The sequence below is a fragment of the Lissotriton helveticus genome, chromosome 2_1 (assembly GCF_964261635.1).
Source record: "Lissotriton helveticus chromosome 2_1, aLisHel1.1, whole genome shotgun sequence".
Taxonomy (NCBI): Eukaryota; Metazoa; Chordata; class Amphibia; order Caudata; family Salamandridae; genus Lissotriton; species Lissotriton helveticus.
Window position 1 is genome coordinate 536,089,986 of NC_136059.1, and position 20,888 is coordinate 536,110,873.

Genomic DNA, 20,888 nt, shown 5'->3' on the forward strand with positions numbered 1-20,888 from the left:
CAACGACACGCTTCTGAACGATCCCTCTTGTAGGGAAGAAATACAATCCACAATTATAACCTACTACAAAGAAAATGCATCTCCAGACATATCCCCTGAAGCTCCCTAGGATGCGATGTAGGCCACTCTCAGAGGCAAGATGATTAGCAATATGACCAAAAAGAAAAGTGGCAACAAGACTCTAGAGGATCTTGAAATCAAGGTCAAACAGCTCGAGTGCCTCGTGATTGCAAAACACTCCATTGAAACATTAGGAAAAAGATAGTTTTTAATAACCTGCGAAAATTCAGGAAATGATATTAGGCACAGATGGTTGGTGGAAGATTGTTCCATGCCCGGGCAATAAAAACAGAAAAAGCAAGTCTGCCAGTATGCATCCTGCACAGTTTTGGAATGTTTGTGAAATGTAAAACGCAATGATCTGGCAGGTAAATATCAAAAGAACAGAGATATCTTATAACTGCCATGTAAAGCTTTACAACATAAAGAGGGAGCCTTGAAAAGACATTGTTTCCCTACAGGGAGCCAATGAAGTGTGGAAAGATACGAAGAAATCCTGATATATTTGCAAAGACCTAAACGTAATCTGGATGCCACATTCTGTATAAGTCGGGAAGACCAATAGTTTCAGGGATAGGCTCAGTGCTAGAACCCCTTTCACAATTTGATTTGTGGATCACTATCTAAGTCCTCTTATACAACACACACCCACCTACTTAAAGGACACATGTGACCTAATGAACCTTCTCATGGATGTGACATTCCAACAAGGAACTACCTGTTTAGTAGGATTAGACATAGAGAGTCTATACATGAGCCTCCCTCAAGAAGCTACTTTGCAAACTATTGAAGAAATACTATTCCAACAAAATTGGTTACACAAAACTCCAAGACACTTTATTCTAGAATGCTGCCGCCTAGCCCTGACTGAAAACTATTTTAAATATGAAGAGACTCTATATCACCAAAAGCATGGGATTTCAAAGGGCAGTACATTTGCCCCTAGTCTGGCAGGCCTCTACGCAAGTACCTTTGAAGAAAAATGTATTCTATGTGACACCAGCCCATTCAAAACAAAGATCTTCTTCAGGAAAAGGTATATAGACGATATACCAATTATCTGGGGTGACAAGCCAGAAACCCTACCGGAATTCCATAGTAGCTCAATACTCAAGATGAATTTCTGAAGTTCACATATTTTTCGACATGACCATCTACGAAGAAAATAATAAAATACTAACAAAAACATTCTACAAACCCAGTGCAAAAAACAGTCTTCTCTCATCTAACAGTTTCCACCCCAGACCCCTGACAGAAAATCTTCCATACAGCCAGTTTTTGAGGATCAGGAGGAATTGCAGCAATATACGAGTACACAAACAACAACCAAGTGACCTAAGCAAGAAACTGAAAGATAAACACTATCCTGATATAATCATTCACAAATGCCAGAAAAAGGCCAGATCTAATAATTGTGACAATCTTCTCGACACCTGCAAAAAAATGGCTGACACAGACACTATAACTTATGTAGCGACATACAATACAGCATTGAACCAAGTTAAGAAAATAGTCAATAAAAACGGGCGCATCCTGACTTCAGGTAACCTCAAATGGCCAAAACCAAGATTTGCGAATAAAAGGGCTAAAAATATCCATGACATTCTAGTCCATACTAGACCAAGACAATTCCCAAAAGAATCCAACCCAACACCTTGGTCAAGGAGCGCCATCAAAGGACATTATCTGTGTGACCACTGTTCAGTATGTCACTTGACCAAAAAACACAAAAACCTTACAACTGACCAATGATATCAAGTGGACAGTAAAACACCGCACAAAAGGCAACACAACCCATGTAATATACATGATTATGTGTCCATGCCATTTGAAATACATTTGCATGACATGTCGGAAGATCAAACAACGTATCTGCGAACATCGCAGTAACATTAGATGCAAAGAATATACCACCCGCATGAGCAACCATTTCCTAAATATGAACCATACTAAAAAAAATATGGAATGGGTTATCCTAGAAACCCTTGACAACAAACAAGATCACAATGCAGAAACGATCCTTTAAGAAAAAAGAACAAAGATTTATTTATTTATTTATTTTTACAATTTATAAAGCGCAACTTATACCCGTGTCTTGGCGCTGTTGGGTGTTCCTTCTCCACACATATGAAAAAGGATTGAAGGATAACATCCCTTGGCTATCACTAAAGCACTAAAACACTAAAACTAACTCACTCTTCTCACTTAGGACTCCATTAACTCCATACCGTAACATGAGAATCAAAGGACCACAACATTTACACAGAGATGAATATTCCCTAAGTAAATATTCACAGGATATCAACCGTATAAACATGACACTGGTGTTCAAAAGAACCACCATAAGCATTGATAAACTAAAAACACCAACTAAGAGACACAATGCTTAACAGGAACACCCACCACATACATATTGGATCTGAAACGGGGTTTACAAACTATGTTTAACACATAAATGCACATAGTTATACATGGATCATCACAAGTGTCAGAACCATTACTAGTATTGGCGAAGTATTACGACATGCTCTAATGTCAAAAAGATCCAATACCTAATAGGCACAGCAACTGTACTATTTTAGAATACTTTGTAATAAACTCATTTTGACGATCGATATTCAACAGTATTATGAGACTAACTAATTACACGTCTCTTTCTGAAAATATAGGGTCTGATTACAATGGCGGAAGGTCCGCCTCTTACAGCCTGTCGGTGGCAGGCCCTCTGCCATCGTACTGTGGTTTTTCACCCGCCTGTCGGAGCAGCCGCATTGGCCAGCATGGCAGCGGTGCCTGTCAGACACTGCCATAGGGATTATGATATCCCTTTTCTGCCGGTCATTTAGCGGCAGTCAACCCACCACAAAATGGCAAGCGGGAAAACGGATTTGGGGGCCCGTAGCGGTACACCCTTAATCCCTGGGCCAGGAAAAGAACACTGGGGGGCACCTATGGTGCCCCCCTACATTTTCCTACAACATGTGGCAGGCACCACATGGTGCCTGTCACGTAGTGCAGGGAAATGTAAACAGTGCATTTTTAACATTGCCAGCCACAATGTTAAATATAGCAGATCCGACCACCACCGTGGCGGTCGCATCGTAATACCCCCTGTGGGACCGCTGCCTTGTAGGTGGGCTGTCCCACTCCCAGACAAGATGGTGGACGGGCTGAAGTCCTTCCGCCATCATAATAACCCCCTTAGTTCCTTTTGATAAATATTGTCTGTTCTCTTCATCCAGAGACAGTAGGAACTCTTCCCTTCCTATTGCTAGATATCACAGCCAAAAGAATCCTTTCCGAGTCTGTCCAGTTCCATTTCGGGGTGATGGAAGGAAGCTACACATTCACAGCGTGAATAGTAGTATTGAGGTAACTAAGAGAGCATGGTAACCAGTAAACAAGGTAACGCAACTTGCTCAGCCTCACCGTTGCATATTCTGTTCCACAGGGCTCCTCTAGCACCCGTAGGATATTTCACAGACTCCCAATGAGGTATGTTGCAATAAAGTTGTATCTACATATTAGGTTGTTTTTTTCACTCCATGCATGCAACCTTCTATAAGAAAACCGGCCAATCTACCCGCCGCTATACTGTCGCGAGATCTCTTTTCATTCCATACATGCAACCTTCCATGTAAAAAACGGCTACTCCACCTACCGCTAGATTGCCCACACTACCCCACCTATATGCATAATTATGATTCCTTTTAACTATACGCCGATAATAATACAAATTCTTGCCATCCCTACGCTGTCCATCCCTAGCTGACTATAACCTATATCTTTATAGACACAGTGGGAGACTATATAAATCGAGATCACCCCACATGCTTCAGCGATTACGATATAGAATGCACTTTGAGATACACATGTGGTCCATTTGACATGTGAAACAATAAGTCATATTATTGAATATGAAATATTGTGCATAGATGATAATTATGTCTGTGAATACTAACAAACATCATATAACAATAAATTTGAATAGTCAAAGTACCAAGCCAGCATGAGACTTGATGTAATCAATATCGAGTTATTCCATGTCTGTTCCATTTTCCCCATTTCTTTTCTTTTCCCCAAGTTATATGTATAAACTTAACCTATAACAACGCCACAACCTAAGCCATTGCACTTTGTGACGAAGATGGGTAAGTAACTCAACTTACCTACAAAAGACCAGTTAATATTTACACCGCTCCCTCTCGGTTCTGATGTATGCCTGATGATCCTTAGTGACCACATAGGGCTGAAACATGTCGACCACTGCTATCAGCATTAAATAGGTGCAGTGGATCACTTGCACATCCACCTGAGCACCTACCACTGTTTTTAACCTTACTAAGCCACTACCTGGAGTTCCACAGAGTTGGGAAAAAACTCAGTGGAACTCCGCTCTGCTCCCCTCCATGCGCATGACGTACAACGTTAGGGTTTGCGTGGACAAGGACAACAAGGACGAGGAGGAGAGAGAGACCATGGCAATGAGGAGGCGGCCCAGAGGCGCCAGAGCAGGTAAGTGCTTATATTTTTAAATAATCAAATATTGGAGGGTGGAGGGGCCGGCTAACTCCGCATCACCACGGAGTCGGAGTTTTGCCTGAACTCTGCTTTCTCAACGGAGCGAGGAGAAGGCAAAACTACATAAACTCCGCTGGCAGAGCGGAGTTCTCCACCGGGGTTGAACCTTACCCCTTCCTGATTAATAAAGCACTTTTTATAGAAAAGGAGGTATTTTTAACCTCACTTATTTCCATAGTTTTTCACGTATTGATCACGACGACCATAGAACCAGTTGGTCTCCCTCCAGGTGGAGGAAAGTTGACCGCCTGGAGAACGGGAAACTCAGGCGGAAAAGGACCCAATGATGAAACCACTCAACTAACTATCCCAAGCGGAGAATCAAGATATACCACTAATAATCAGTTAAAGAGTGTATGAGGGCTTTTGAACAACATTCATAGACCCTGGCCTCGCATAATACGTGATTTATTCCCCTTTTTGATTCAAAACTAAGTTGGAAGCTATGAATAAAAAGTACAGAAAGTCTTAGAAGCAGAGCGTTGCAATAGTCTAACCTTCACGTAAAGTGGGATTAAACCAGAGTCTTCTCAGAAGAACTGACAAACAAAGCATCATTTTCCTCAAGCCCCGTTTCATAAAGCAGGCAGTAGTTAATTTATTAATATGTACTTCAAAGATAGTCTGTTGTTAAAGATTACTCGTAAATTGTGGGAACTGGAAGTAGGAGTAGGCCAAGCAGCTAAAGACTCAGGCTACCTAATGGTGGATCAAATGAAGGGGTTGCAAAATCCAGGACCTCGGTCTTATCAGTGTTAAGCCTGAGTGTACGAGTGTTCACCCAGCCATCCACAGACTGCAAGCAACATTTAAATTGGCCCATGACAGAGTCCTGTCCTTCTTCCAAACTCAAGATCGTTTGAGTATCATCTGTGTAAAAATGAAATTGAAAACCAAAGGAGGCAATGAGATCGGCTAAAGGAGCCACATACACATTTTAAAGCATAGATTTTAATGAACACCCTGGCGGAAGCTCCCAACTCACCTTTACACCTTCATTGCTGAATAATTTATTTACTGCTCTTTAACATATGAACCTCTGGAGGCTGTGGATTACGAAGTCACAGAACAACATGCTTAAGTTATGTAAGTAAGGGAAATAAATATAAATATATATATATGTATATATAAATTTAATCCACAGTTTGCTCGGAAGCATAACGCGCACTAGTATGGATGCGCATCCATACTACTGAGTGCGCGTTATGCTTCCGAGCAAACTGTGCATTAAATTAATTGTTCGGCATTTGGGTTCGCCGAAAGACGCGCCACCTGATAAAGGGAGCAGGATCCTGGAAGGACCCTTCTTTGGAGTAAACTGTTGTATATATAAATATATATATATGTATATATAAAGATATATATATGTATGTATGTATATATATATAATTATATATATATATATATATATATATATATATATATATATATATATATATATATATATATATATATATATATATATATATATATATATATATATATACATATTCAAGAAGCAAAGTCCGCCAATCCCTCAGCCTTCTTAATGGCGGCGGGCTCGAGTGAGGAGGCGATCCTCAATATTTCTTCACACCAACTTTCTTAGTTCAAAGAAGGAAACTCGAGCCTCAAATTCATAAGCGTGATGATTTTAATTAAGCAAAAATGGTCAAAAACGCCCGACGCGTTTCGGTGCAGCCGCACCTTGGTCACGGGTAACATCAGTTCGTTCATTTTGTGCTTTATAAAGTGATTCAGAATTCAAAAACATAAACATAAAAGTAGGACTACCCGTCCCTGGCAAGTAAGTTTGGGACCAACCATGGCGGCCATCTTTGAATGTCTATCAGAATCCACCAGTGTTGCTATTATATATTACTCACATTGTGTAGGTGATGCTTAATATGGACAGCACATGCAAAAGAGTAAATTAAACTTCATGACATTATAACCTGTTGTGATGATCACGAACTTAAGTACCAATTCAAATAAGTCCCAGCTAATCAAAATAGCATGTTGAATTCATATTGAAATTCATATTGAAATCACATTGAGTTCATGTAAAGTTCGCCCAAGTGGGCATATTCAATTTCTTTATCGTACATAATTATTGGTAATTGTGTTATGTGGTGTTTAGCCCCAGTGGGCGTAATCCGACACCATGCATGATGTTCTGTCTGTTTGTTGATGAATACTGCCCAAGTGGGCTCTTATTGCGTCCTTATGATATCATCACCAATTGTACATCATTTTTGACTTGACACCTTTTTTAGATTCAATTTCCTTTCCTTTGGCTGCCACTAGGTCCACTTTCCAACTGCCTATGGACAATTTGTCTCCTACAAACATAAGCAAAAAGAGAATACAATCACTAAAACTAGAATACGGATAAAAACTGATAAAAAACTTCGATTCATACAGTGTTCAGATCATTGCATATGAAGTTGGTTGAGACAGTACATACATTAGCCCAGATGAACAGATAACTCCTCATCCTTATTCAGACCCAACGGTTGAACCGTGTCATATTTAATTATCATTCTGGATTCAAGTTGACGGAGCTGTTTGAGTCTATTACCTCCCCTCTCAGAAATGGGAATCCTGTCAAGGGCACAAAACTGTAATAGTTTTACATTCTTCTGGTGAAAGTCTTTAAAATGTTTGGCAATGGGGTAGTTCTTGTCCTTATTAGTGATAGCCCTGGTATGCTCCAAGACTCTTTTCTTCACCTGGTATATCGTGCTACCGATATACACCATAGGGCAAAGGCAGCATAATGCATAGACACAATAGTCAGATTTGCAAGACAAGTGTTTCTCAATTGTGAAAACTTTATGATTTTTTGATAAGCTTATTACTTTTCTGTTCACACTAGTTTTGCAAGACTTGTCAATCATGCAAGGCTTGCAAAACTAGTGTGAACAGAAAAGTAATAAGCTTATCAAAAAATCATAAAGCTTTCACAATTGAGAAACACTTGTCTTGCAAATCTGACTATTGTGTCTATGCATTATGCTGCCTTTGCCCTATGGTGTATATCGGTAGCACGATACACCAGGTGAAGAAAAGAGTCTTGGAGCATACCAGGGCTATCACTAATGAGGACAAGAACTACCCCATTGCCAAACATTTTAAAGACTTTCACAGAAGAATGTAAAACTATTACAGTTTTGTGCCCTTGACAGGATTCCCATTTCTGAGAGGGGAGGTAATAGACTCAAACAGCTCCGTCAACTTGAATCCAGAATGATAATTAAATATGACACGGTTCAACCGTTGGGTCTGAATAAGGATGAGGAGTTATCTGTTCATCTGGGCTAATGTATGTACTGTCCCAACCAACTTCATATGCAATGATCTGAACACTGTATGAATCGAAGTTTTTTATCAGTTTTTATCCGTATTCTAGTTTTAGTGATTGTATTCTCTTTTTGCTTATGTTTGTAGGAGACAAATTGTCCATAGGCAGTTGGAAAGTGGACCTAGTGGCAGCCAAAGGAAAGGAAATTGAATCTAAAAAAGGTGTCAAGTCAAAAATGATGTACGATTGGTGATGATATCATAAGGACGCAATAAGAGCCGAACTTGGGCAGTATTCATCAACAAACAGACAGAACATCATGCATGGTGTCAGATTATGCCCACTGGGGCTAAACACCACATAACACAATTACCAATAATTATGTACGATAAAGAAATTGAATATGCCCACTTGGGCGAACTTTACATGAACTCAATGTGATTTCAATATGAATTTCAATATGAATTCAACATGCTATTTTGATTAGCTGGGACACATTTGAATTGGTACTTAAGTTCGTGATCATCACAACAGGTTATAATGTCATGAAGTTTAATTTACTCTTTTGCATGTGCTGTCCATATTAAGCATCACCTACACAATGTGAGTAATATATAATAGCAACACTGGTGGATTCTGATAGACATTCAAAGATGGCCGCCATGGTTGGTCCCAAACTTACTTGCCAGGGACGGGTAGTCCTACTTTTATGTTTATGTTTTTGAATTCTGAATCACTTTATAAAGCACAAAATGAACGAACTGATGTTACCCGTGACCAAGGTGCGGCTGCACCGAAACGCGTCGGGCCTTTTTGACCATTTTTGCTTAATTAAAATCATCACGCTTATGTCAATGTCAAAAGTTTTTATATAGCGCCATTCTCACCGCAAGGTCTCAAGGCGCTAGCAGCATAAGAACCGGGGGGGGAGACGAACACTGAGAGGGCGTCAGACCAGAGGAAAGCAGGCCACAAGTTTCCTTCTTTGAACTAAGAAAGTTGGTGTGAAGAAATATATATATATATATACATATATATATATATAAAATATATACACAGAGAGAGAGAGAGAGAGGGAGACAATGTATCAGTAAGTGATGTTTAGAATTAAGTAACTGAAAAAGTCATAAGTTAGACCCTCCCAGTTCGGAACCTTGCGTATTGGCAGAGATCACAAAATGGACAAACCTTCCTCTAAATAAGTAACCTCTTTACTGCATATATACATACGAGTTAAGTACTGGGCATTCATCACACCAAGGGCACCTTAGCATGGCATTGCCTAATCATTTGCTTGTGCCATTTTCACTGATATCACAAAGACAAAAACTTGCCAGCTACGGCAATGAATGATTAACAAACCAACTCCTGGCAAAGGTAGATAGAAATAATGTTATTAACTTGGCACACCTCATGATATAGGGATGGTATTCTTTAGCAAAGGACCATGAAGGGTTAGATGCCTCCCTCATAATTGTGTTTTCTGATTCCTGCTGACTAAGTGTAACGAACACCCTGCTTTTGATTTGAACATACACAGAATATTTATTGTACACTGTTGCATACTGCTGTGGGTACAGTGCAGAGTATTATATAAATAAATTATGCTTTCATCTGTAATTGAACATACAATTTTGCAGAGCTAGGTTAAGTGTCCGAAGGGCGCAATGTTGCAGTATATAATTCCAAAGATTACAAAAAATCACTTTGCCTTTGGTTCCCCTCGCATCTATAATTGCATTGTTCTCTTCCATATACCAAAATGTGAAGGCTCACCAACTTACGAATAGTTACTTGGTTTATACGTATCCATCATCCCCCATTCTATTTCATTTAGCAATAGGGCCCCCAATATGAAATGATCTTAAAACTCATGAAATCTTAATTGACAGTCAAAAAGCAGAAACTCTTCACATATGCTAATGAAATCCTGTTTCTTTGGTCCCACCCAAGTTCTTTGGATTGTGTTCTTCAACTAATTGATCAACTGAGTCACCTACTTAGACAAAACTTAATCTCCAGAAATGTCTGATCTTTATTATTTGAAAATGTTGTTTCAAGAGACACCACTAAGTATATGCTTAAACGGTCTCCACATTCCACAGAGTATTATGGGATATTGTGTGTTAGTTTATGTAACTTACATAGCGCGCATATGCGGAAAACATTACTCAGCACAAGTTTTATGAAACATATACACGATAACAAACAGGCAGACTATACGATAAAAAATAAACATCACAGATTGAATCTCAATCCCTTCCCAGAGGTGCTACAATGCAAAGTCAATGTCTGACAGGCAACACAAGAAAATTAAATGTAACCACAAAGATATTCTTTCTGACGGACCTTTCTAAAATACCAGAATAAAATTTGAGGGCATTTGCTGCCAGGGTGCATGAAGATTGTGAAAAATGCCTATCTATTATTAACCTACCAGGGGGCAGGCGAGGGGAGGGGTTAGAATTAATATGACACTCCTACCAAAACTGTTTTATCTCTTTATTAAACCTTATCTGAGCATATAAATGTAAGATATCAATCACTGTGAGAACAATTTCTGTATTCTTTCTTGTGATAATGGGACATTAGCTAATTTGTCTTGGAAAATACTTTAGGGTGACACTTACATGGATAGATTTTTTTTCTTTGATGTAGTAGTGCTTCTTAAAGATTTTAAATTGCATCACTTCCTTAATTGACTGAATAAGGCTGCAGCTAAATAAAAGTGTCAGTGGGAATTGAGAATGAAGTTTTATCACTATTCAGAAGGGATTGAAGGCAAATAATATGGATCAATGCTTTACATGCCGCTCTGGGGACAGTCCAGGGTAAGGTCAATAATTTTCTCCTTGATTCAGGTTACAGAGAATGGTCCTATTGTTATTTTTTGGTTTTAAAGTGTGATTATAATCTTCCTCAATGTGAATAACATATGCTAAATCGTAAAGTTGTTGTTAAGCATGCGCTCCTAGAGTCTGACAGCCCCTTCTTCAAAGTATCTCATTCCAGGGGGACAATAACAAAGAAAAAAATAATTAGCTGCTGCCCGCTGCCTCGCCGCTATACTGCTCCTCTGGCTCTACTGCTAGTGCACAGGCTGAGGTTCCCAGACTCCCCTATTGCCAATCCAGATGCTGCTCTCATGTCGGTACAACTATTACCCAGCATGAGAAAAGTGGGATGGGCCTGAGTGGGCTGGTTTTGCACACCCATGGGGACAGGGAGCCTGTGCCTGCTGTTCTCCACCCAGCAACACAGCTGGTTTGGAGAGATCTCAGTGCGAATGCCGCTTAGGCCATCCTTAGACAGCCTGTTAAACCAACAAGCACCTTTGCAGCAGTGCCCACCACTCCTGGTCCATGCTTGCTGCAGTGCTGGCGTCAAGATGGCCCGCCCCAAAGGCTCGGCTCCGAGAAGAAAAATAAAATGATAATAAAACTATTTTATTTTTCAAGTTGGCCCCTGCTGGCTAGGGGGTGATGCTCCTCCACCATAACGGAGGAGCCACAGCTGATGAAAGGCATTATATCCCTGTCATAGTTATAAATTATTACGCAACTTTTCCCACTGAGGGGTTTTTCTCCTATATAGGAAAAATAATGGGCTACAGGACTGTAAATGACATTGGACAATAACATGTGGAGAGCTATCAATTTTAACTACTCTCTCAATCAGCCAATATCCTGGACTGATTCAGCAAAATAAAATCTTAAATATAATTGTATCCTGGCTACAATGGCCAATGTGGGTCTTATAAATAAGGATTTGAGCAGAGCATGTAGAAAAAAAGTGTTTCACATCTACTTCATTGTATGCTTCTAATTACTGGGATATCATGCAAAGTTATTTTAGGGTATTATGTGAGCTACAAAAAAGACCAACCCTGAATTGTGGTGCGTACACCTAGTCTCTAATATTGGGATCTGTCCCCAGTAGATATTTATGCTTGTATGTTTGGAGATCCTTATCCTTAGAAGAAGAAACACCATCGATAAGTTTGATAATATTTGTAACAAAGGTGTGTATGTGTGATTGCATAGATGCATATCGGACGTGATGCTAATGTGCTATTGATAACTGTTGTGTAAGTATTAATACATGTTTTGCATATGCTCCTGTACTTTCCATTTCATTTGCAATTTCTTATTGGTTGTATTTTCTGGGTATCTCAGAGTTTACTTGGAGTGTCTTGTTTTATGTTGTAAAATATTTACATATCTTTAATCTGCTGATGATGTTTATGCCATGGGGTAACTACTTAATGCAGTCTGAAGATGCATGCCATTACCCCTATTTTATTTATCTCTGTGGGGAAAACAGTGCCGTTTAGGTGGGACATGAATCTGAAGTTTCTCCAAGTGCCTGTAGGGTTTACTAACTAGACAAGACATCCAAGTTATGAAGGATTCCTCCCATGTTTAACAAACACCCTAGCCGTCACCTCATTTTAAAACGTGGCGTTACTCTGGTGATTCGTGATTACATCGTTCCTCTACGCTTCTCTTGTGTGTCCTCTGACTCTATATTTAAATTATAAAAGTATTTTGGAATTTTTACTCCAAGCAGCAGAGTCTACTCTGAACACAGATAGGTTTCACTGTCTTTAATTGGGCCTCAAGCTAATTAGTATGTATGAATTATTAGGCAATTATTGATTATTTAAGTATCATTAATTAATCATTATCATTTTTATTGTTATTGTTGTTATTAATATTTCTTCTTAACTATTAGTACTACTTGCTTCCTAGATCTCTTCATTTATGTAAGCAGTTTGCATCACAGACTATTTCTAAAGGCAATATGATTTCTCAACATTCATTTTGCAAATACCTTAATCTAATAATCAGTACAATTACATAGTATTATCCCAAGATTGCACCCTCATCTGATAGCTTCATCACACATAATTATGAGATCTCCTTCCTCACCTACCACTGTTTTTTTGTCTTGCTAACAAAATAATAATTTGGTATTAATACTAATTGTGCACTCTAAAAGCTATACTCTTTCAGGTGTAAATGTCTCCAGGAGTCTAGGACGCCACCGTTCTGTCCAGCAGCAAAGACACCTGCTAAGCCATAAGTTGCTGACCCCTGATGCAATAGTATTTTCAGGGGCATATTGAAGCTACTCACCAACTAGAAAGATCCTACCAGCAACGACGTCCATAGCTAAACCGAGTACTCCTTTCCACACATTGGTGTTAGGTTTGGGAGGTGCACCAGTCCTTTCTAATAATGTTGTTTCACTAACAGAAAATAATTAATATAGAATCATTCCCTTTCAGTATCATATTAATTTGAATGCACCTTAAATAGACATCGACGTATACATAGATGATCGCATTCTCAGCGGTCTATTATGTTTTCCTGCTGTCAAAAAACCTGATTAGTGTATGATGTGCTTTAGAAATGCTCCTAAATAAATTACATTCTCCCATGTCTTGTAGTTAGGTTTAGTATTGCAATTCTCAAAATGTTTCTTCAAAACATAATTGAAAATGATGCCATATGCAAACTTGCTACAATTTCTTCACCAAAAGGCCACCTTTGATGACACCACAAGCTCAGAGTTGAGATGAGCAAACAGTTGAAAAGTATGCTTTGATTGCTGCAGAAAAGAAGGGGCATGTCTGCTGCCGCCATGATCCAAGTTTTACTGCTGTCCATGGGTCTTCTTCCATGACCCATCTCTGGCTGGACACTGGCTCCAGGTTTTCCACCTGATAGTAACAGTAATAAGGTATTGGCAAAATAAGAAACCCCAATACCCTGATACTGGTGAAATGAGCAAGACTAATATTGGTGAGTTTTCATCATGGCGGTGAAATGTAATAAGGCTCCCTGTTTTCCGTTTTTACTGATCTTTACAGATAAATATAGACAGAAAACATGTATTTTCTTGTCTGTATTTACTTTTAAATGTGGGAAAAAACGGAAATGGGTTACTTTTTGAGTAATTCCAAATACTGTCCGCCATGACTGCTAGGCCATTAGCTGTGTGGATTGATAGGTAAGTGGGCTACTAAAGAAAGGAATGTTAGTAAAGAGGTTTTAATAGCAGTATATATGCATTAGGTTGATACTGAAATGTGCATATTTTCTTAAAAGTGCATTAATTTATCTTCTGCAGGTATTTACAGCATTGTACCCAAGTAGGCATTCAAGCATGAGTGTATATTTACTGGTTAAATAAATGTGGAAATATACTAATTTCAGCTTCATTTTTTCACAAATCCCTGAATAAATATTTATAAATGCAGATACAATTAGCAAAAAATAAACATGGATGAATACAGATGGAAATGTCCCAAAAAATAATTACCATAAAAGCGGGAGCCCTATATGTAATATATATTAAAAAGTAGAGTGTTCGCAAAGAACAAAAGAAATACAGTATTCTCCTTAGGACTGAGAGGAGAAAATGAACTGTTGAAACGTCTGGCAGTGATTCTAATATTCTACAGTATGGCATTAGCAGAAGTTGATGAAAAGGAGGACAACCTAGATCATTTAGGGGCATATTACCAAGAAACGGCGTTAACATTATCGCCGCTTTAGCGTCAGAAAACTGCCGCTAAAGCGGCGATAATGGGCTTGATAATACGCCTGTGTGAATTCCCATAGAAGCCCATGTTCTGGTGCAAACATGGGCTTCTATGGGAATTCTCTACAGCGTATTATGAAGCCCATTATCGCCGCTTTAGCGGCAGTTTTCTGTCACTAAAGCGGCGATAATGTTAACGCCGTGCTTGATATTATGCCCCTAAGTTATTCCGAAGGTTTTCATGTACTATTTGCGCTTGAGAATGTCTACAGGTATTGTAATCTGGATTACTTTTGTTTTTTCAGGTGGAGGACACGAAGGGAAGACCGGGAATAAGAGTCACTCCCAAATCCTACAGCACAATTATGCTTACATTGCAAAGAATCTCCCTCTAAGTGCTTTTCTGTACAGAAGACTGAATGAGAGAGGCGTTTTGACGACAGACCAAATAGGCGAGATTGAGGTAGGGTAATTAAGAAAATTATTTGTTTTTTTTCTACCATATTGTAAATAATTTTTTTCAGATGTAAGTACACTTACTCTATCCTACACAGAGGTGACATTCACAGTTGTTTTCTACAAACCATTTAAAGCTGAGTTGATTTATGCTTGCACCAAACTAAGTTTATAGTACATCATGAAAAGGCCTAGTGAAAAAATTAACCAAATCATACTGGATTAAACCAGAAAATGCAATACATAAATAATTTCTGCCTTAGTTGTAAAACAGACAACATTATTAACAATTTTCCCAAATAAATGGACAGTTAAGATAACAAAACAGTTGTGTCCCCCGATAAGTCCTCCTTCAATGAAAGGAAATATTGCACAACTCCCGGGTCATAGACCCAGAATACCATACAATTTCAACTAATGGAGAGGCAACATCACTGTACACTAATCTGCAATAATCTGCAATAATCAGTCCATTCATGAATTCAGTGCAACAAATCTTCCAGAAACTCCCAACTCGTAGGCACTAGTGAATATTCTTTATTGATCTTGTTTGGGAAAAACAGCAAGCAGCCAACGCGTTTCACTCTCCGACACTGAGAGCTTCATCAGGACTCCAAATTCCATTTGCAAGAAATGCTTCTAGTCCGACTAAACATAAAGTCCTTCATCCATTGTGTATATTAATTCCTATTGTGTTAGTATGCCGTGGTTGATATCAGCTCGTCACAGAGATGGATGGGGGAATGTTCCTTTAGTAAGTTTGTTAATGGTTAGAATGAAGAACATCTGTTGTCACATCACATAACACCATTATTGTCAGATTATGGCATCCACTGAATATATCTAGCTTGTTTCTTGCTGGATTTCATCTGTTGAAGTGTGAATTCCTGTCTCAACCCAACTGTGTCTCAACACTGGAAGCCTTTCACTTTGAGAGAGTATTTCATTATGTTTACATTCTACACATGAGTTCATGGGTCTATTCTGTGAGGCATGTGCATATTTAGAGTCTGGTGGGGTCTGAAATGAAGTTAAAGGTACAGACAGGGATTCCTTCCTCCTCCAATATTTCAGCTGTTTTGGTACTTCTAAATGCTTTGAACTTACGTGTTCCTTTGACAAAGCCTCACTGCACGAAACCACAGCAACCAAGGGTTGAGCTAAGGTTTTGCAAACGACCTTTACTAGGACCAAGTTGGGTTAGTGAGTGAGGGTGTAGGGCCTGAGCGAAAGCTGGAAATGTATGCAATTGATGGACACAGGCAGAGGCAGCAATAATAACAAAAAAGCCAAGGCACTTTTACGCCACAAGAATGTCACTTTTGTGATGTTCCGCTTGCCATTGTGCCACTGGCATATTTATAAGGCCACGTAAAGCCATGTTACGTGGCTTTCAGCCGCCTTATAAATATGTGCCCCTTTGTCACAGAAAACTGCGTGAAAGGGGTGTTCCATGGGTGTTGCTGGGACGTTCCTAGCCACATCCATTATGTCTCCCAGGTGAGGCGTAAGGGAGGCACAACGAGGAAAAATATCTTTATTTCTCCTCGTTTTCCCTCTTCCTATGTGTGCTTCATTCTGCAGCAAACATAGAAAGAGGAAAAAGCCTCATGTGTTTTTGTACAGGAAGATTTCCCTTCCTGCACAAAAAAGAATCATCCCCGCAACGCAGGCACCTTGCACCATGGTGCAAAGGTGCCTGGTTTGGTGTGCTGCAGCCCATTGTGCGCCTGTGAAAAGGGCAGGAAAGCACTGTATCTAATAGATACAGCACATTCCTGCCCTTTTCTTTTGCCGTAGGGCAGCACAGCAGCAAGGCTTGCTGCGCTCCCCTAGGGCAAAAAAGCCATAAATGAGACCTCAAGAGTAAAGGTGGAGATCACTTATGTTCATTTAGAAAAGGATGGGTAGTAGATGCTAGACAGCTGCCGTTTCCAATGGGGCGCAGTAAGATAGCTCAATAAGTTTATCTTGTCCTGCCCTGTTGGTGATGCTATCTGTATCCAAGAGCACACTGTCATTATCTGTAAACTGATCTATGTCACATCATGTGATATTATTTCCTGTTATGTTATCATTATGCTCATGTTTGAAACCTGAAAAATCCTACCTGTTTTGGTCAGAGAAAGTTGGCAAGTCCGCAGTAAAGAAAATCAGAAGCGTAGGAGTTACGCTGCGGATGACTACACTTCCTACGACACATTGAGACGGTTTACTTGTGGTAGGAAGTGTTGTCATGTTTAACTTTGGCTTATTTTACCTTTGGCAATGTGCTCCAGGGATGCAGCTCAATGAAAAGGTATTTTGCTTGAGGTGACATTACCCAGTACAGAACTACCCATCTCAGTCATGTAGAGACAGATACTACTCTCTTATTGATTACTGCCTGAGGGTTATGCAGTTATACAAAACTGTCATTTGTTGGTACCAGAGAGATCAGATGATAATAATAGACTTAGGATAAAAGGCATGTTCTGAACTCACCAGTACATAGATTTAAGTGAGCACATTAGCATCTCTTTCTAAAACTGAAGAATGTAAACTTGGGTTCAATTTCTGATATACAGCTGGAAGATTCTACAGAGCGTAAAGTTGCCAAACTTCTTGAAATCTTGAAGGAAGAAGATCAACACGTGTTCACATCTTTCTGTGATGTGCTTTGTGAGATGGGATACCGGCATTTAGCTCAGACACTTTTTAGAGACATAACCAGACAGGAGCCATCGTTTTCTACAGGTAAGAATCTGTGTTTAATTTCTAACATAAAGGCCACTGCTGACCAATGCCTGGGTTGTCAAATATCAAAGCAGCCTAAACTGGAATCCACTTTGTCTCTTTCTTCTACCACTTCTTTCTTCTATCGTCCTGTTTCTTTGCTTATTCTTACAGGTTCTTTTCCACCCCTCTTTTCTACCTTTGTCACTGTTTTCCCATGTTTCTTTTCCTCATTTTTTTTTCAGAACCAATTTTATTGAGCAAATGAGCATTGAGAATGTGGTATCTCCACAACCGAAGAACACCACAACAGCATCAAAACAGCAATTACATAGGTAGCAAATGCGAGAGTAGACTCAGAAAATATGCTCAGTATAGAAGCACCCCAGTGACCCACCCTAGCCCACAACACCACCCCCCCGCCCCGGACACCCCCCACCCCCCCACCACACGTGCATAGAAAGCAATAAAGAAAAGCAAGTAGGTGCAGCGCCGCCAGGGCAATGGTACTTCGGGCCAACAGTGTCACTGTGAACAAATGTCCTCCTCACGCTCCGCAGGGGGGTCCAGGAATAGACCACGATAGTCAGCCCAACGCTTCCAAATTTTGAAGTGCTTGTGGGGACAGCCCCTTGCTTCAAAGACCGGTCTCTCCAGACCCATGAAGTAATCCAGCCCCGCCTTCCAAGCAGAAAGGGGGGGGGCCCTCACCGCTTTCCATGCCCGGGCCAGGTCTCGCTTGGCCACAACCAGCCCCAAGAGCAGTAAATGGCGCTTATACATGTTACCCCCAATCCCTTCCATGATGTGCAGTAGGCCCAACCGGTGGGTACGAGGAAGGTCCCAGCCCAGCACCTCAGCCAGGCAACTCCACACACCCCTCCAGAACCCAGTCAGCCGGCCACACGTCCACACAGTATGCAGTAAGGACCCAGGCACCGCACCACAGCGCAAGCATTCCGGGGATGCAATCAAACCAGCTTTCCACAAACGTTCACGTGTATAGTATGCCCGATGCAGGTACCTGAACTGAATGAGCCGGAGCCGGATAGCAATGGCAGTTCCACGTGGGGACTCCAGCGCCTCCCTCCAGTCGTCGTCATCAAGGGGACCCACGTCCACCTCCCACGCCTCCCGAAGGGAGTGCAGGGTGGAGGAGCAGTGGACAACAAGTGTCTGGTATATCTTGGAGACCTTCCTGTCTCCCAAGTCTCCCATAAACACCTTGGCCTCGATCGGGCTAAACTCTGGCAGGGAGTCGAGACCGGCGACGCTCGGGGCGAGGGCATGGCGCAGCTGAAGGTAACGGAAGAATTGGGACTGAGGCATCTGGAATTCCGTGCGGAGCTCCTCGAAGGATTTGAGAGTGGTGCCAGACACGACCTGTCCCAGTTGTGTAACCCCTATGGCCTCCCAACCCTCAAAGCCGGCCAGAGCCGCTAGCTCAGGGAGCAGACCATTATGCCAAAGCGGCGTCTCAGCCGTCAACTTGCCCCACCATCCCATGCGGCGCAAGGATTGTCGCCACACGGCAAAGACCACCCTTGTGACCGAGGGTAACCCGCGACGCCGGCGAGCCGAATACAGAATGGTGTGGAGCGTATGGTCACCCATGAGTGACCGTTCCAGGGCGTAAGCTGGATCGCTTCTATCTCCATACCACCACTCATTAAGTACAAGTAGCTGGGAAGCCTGGTAGTAGGAGAGGAGGTCCGGGGTGGCCAGGCCGCCACAGTATGTGGACAGAAAACACGTCTTCAGTGCTACTCTGGCCGCACCCCCATCCCACAGGAAACGACCCAAAACAGAGTTAACCTGACGGAACCACTCCAGGCCGATAGGGTATGGGAAAGTCTGGAGCTGGTACAGTAGACGCGGAAGCGCCACCATCTTGAAGATGGCCGATCTACCAAAGATAGTGAGCGGCATCCTGGACCAAGTTTTGACATCAGCCTGTACCCGTTCCCACACCGGCAGGACTCCACGCGCCCAGGCCACTGCCCGCGACTCCGATAGAAAAACGCCCAAGTACTTTAGGCCTCCCGTCGCCACCCGCAACTCCGCAGCCCAGGGGTCGGCAACCACTCCGCCGCCCAGCACCCACAGGGTCGATTTGTTGAGGTTGAGATGGAGGCCCGATGCCTCGCCAAACGCCCGCATAATCTCCAGGACCCGGGGGCCCGAGCGTTGCAGGTCGGTGAGAAAGAAGAGGACATCATCCGCATACAGCGCAATTCTGTCCGCCAGGTCCCCATTCCAGACAAAGCCACACAATCGGGCATCCACTCGTACCCGCGACGCCAGGGGCTCCATGGCAAGGGCAAACAGATACGGGGACAGGGGGCAGCCCTGCCGAGTGCCACGTCTTATATGGAAACGCCCAGAGGTAGCACCGGCCACACGGACCGAGGCCGTCACGTTAGTGTAGAGGAGACGGACATACGATAAGAAAACCGGCCCCAGGTTGAGGCGGGCCAGGAGGGCAAACAGATAAACCCAATTCACAGAATCAAAGGCCCTGTCCATATCCGCCAAGAAGAGTGCCGCCTGTTCATCGCTAGCTCCCATAGCATCCACTGCCGCCTGTGCCCGTCGGATGTTGTGTCGGGTAGCCCTCCCAGGCATGAATCCAGCCTGGTCCGGGTGGACCAGGTCAGAGATGTGGGGTAGCAGGCAGTTCGCTAAGGCCTTAGCCAGGATCTTAGCCTCGATGTTTAACAAGGAAATAGGCCGGTAGGAGTCGTGCCTGTCCGGCTCCCTGCCCGGTTTTAAAAAGACCACGATCTCGGCATGGCGCCAGTCCGGCGGCATCTCCCCCTGTACCCGCGCCGCCTCCAGGGCACGCCGATAGTGGGGCCCCAGCTGGACGTGAAACTGTTTATAGAATTCGCACGGGTAGCCACTCGGGCCGGGCGCCTTCCCGGCATTCAGTTGACCAAGGGCCTCCCCGAGTTCCTCAGCCGTGAGCGGGGCGTCCAGGGCGGTCCTGGTCTCATCAGAAACGGCCCGCGGTAGCAGGTCGTCAAGATAAGCGGAGATCCCAGCCTCCTCCAATTGGTCACAAGGGGCGTACTGCGTCTCATAATAGCGGGCAAAGCTGGCCGCCAATAGGGCCGGGTCAGTCATAACTGAGCCGTCCTCAGCCGCAAGGCCCGGCAACACAAGAGGCTGGAAAGTCGCCTGGCACAACCTGTGTAGCATAGTGCAGGATTTGTCGCCCCACTGGTATACCCTGCTGCGCGTG

At 42.2% G+C, this 20,888-nt stretch overlaps 1 protein-coding gene across 1 annotated transcript in view; it reads left to right on the top strand.

The window, feature by feature from the left end:
- Positions 1–20,888, top strand: part of LOC144819414 (uncharacterized) — an 87,995-nt gene that overhangs the window by 7,717 nt on the left and 59,390 nt on the right. Inside the window, exons 2-3 of the mRNA XM_078677311.1 lie at positions 14,779–14,936; positions 17,497–17,665. Coding sequence (XP_078533437.1) covers positions 14,779–14,936; positions 17,497–17,665 — 327 coding nt within the window. The remainder of the gene's footprint in view (positions 1–14,778; positions 14,937–17,496; positions 17,666–20,888) is intronic.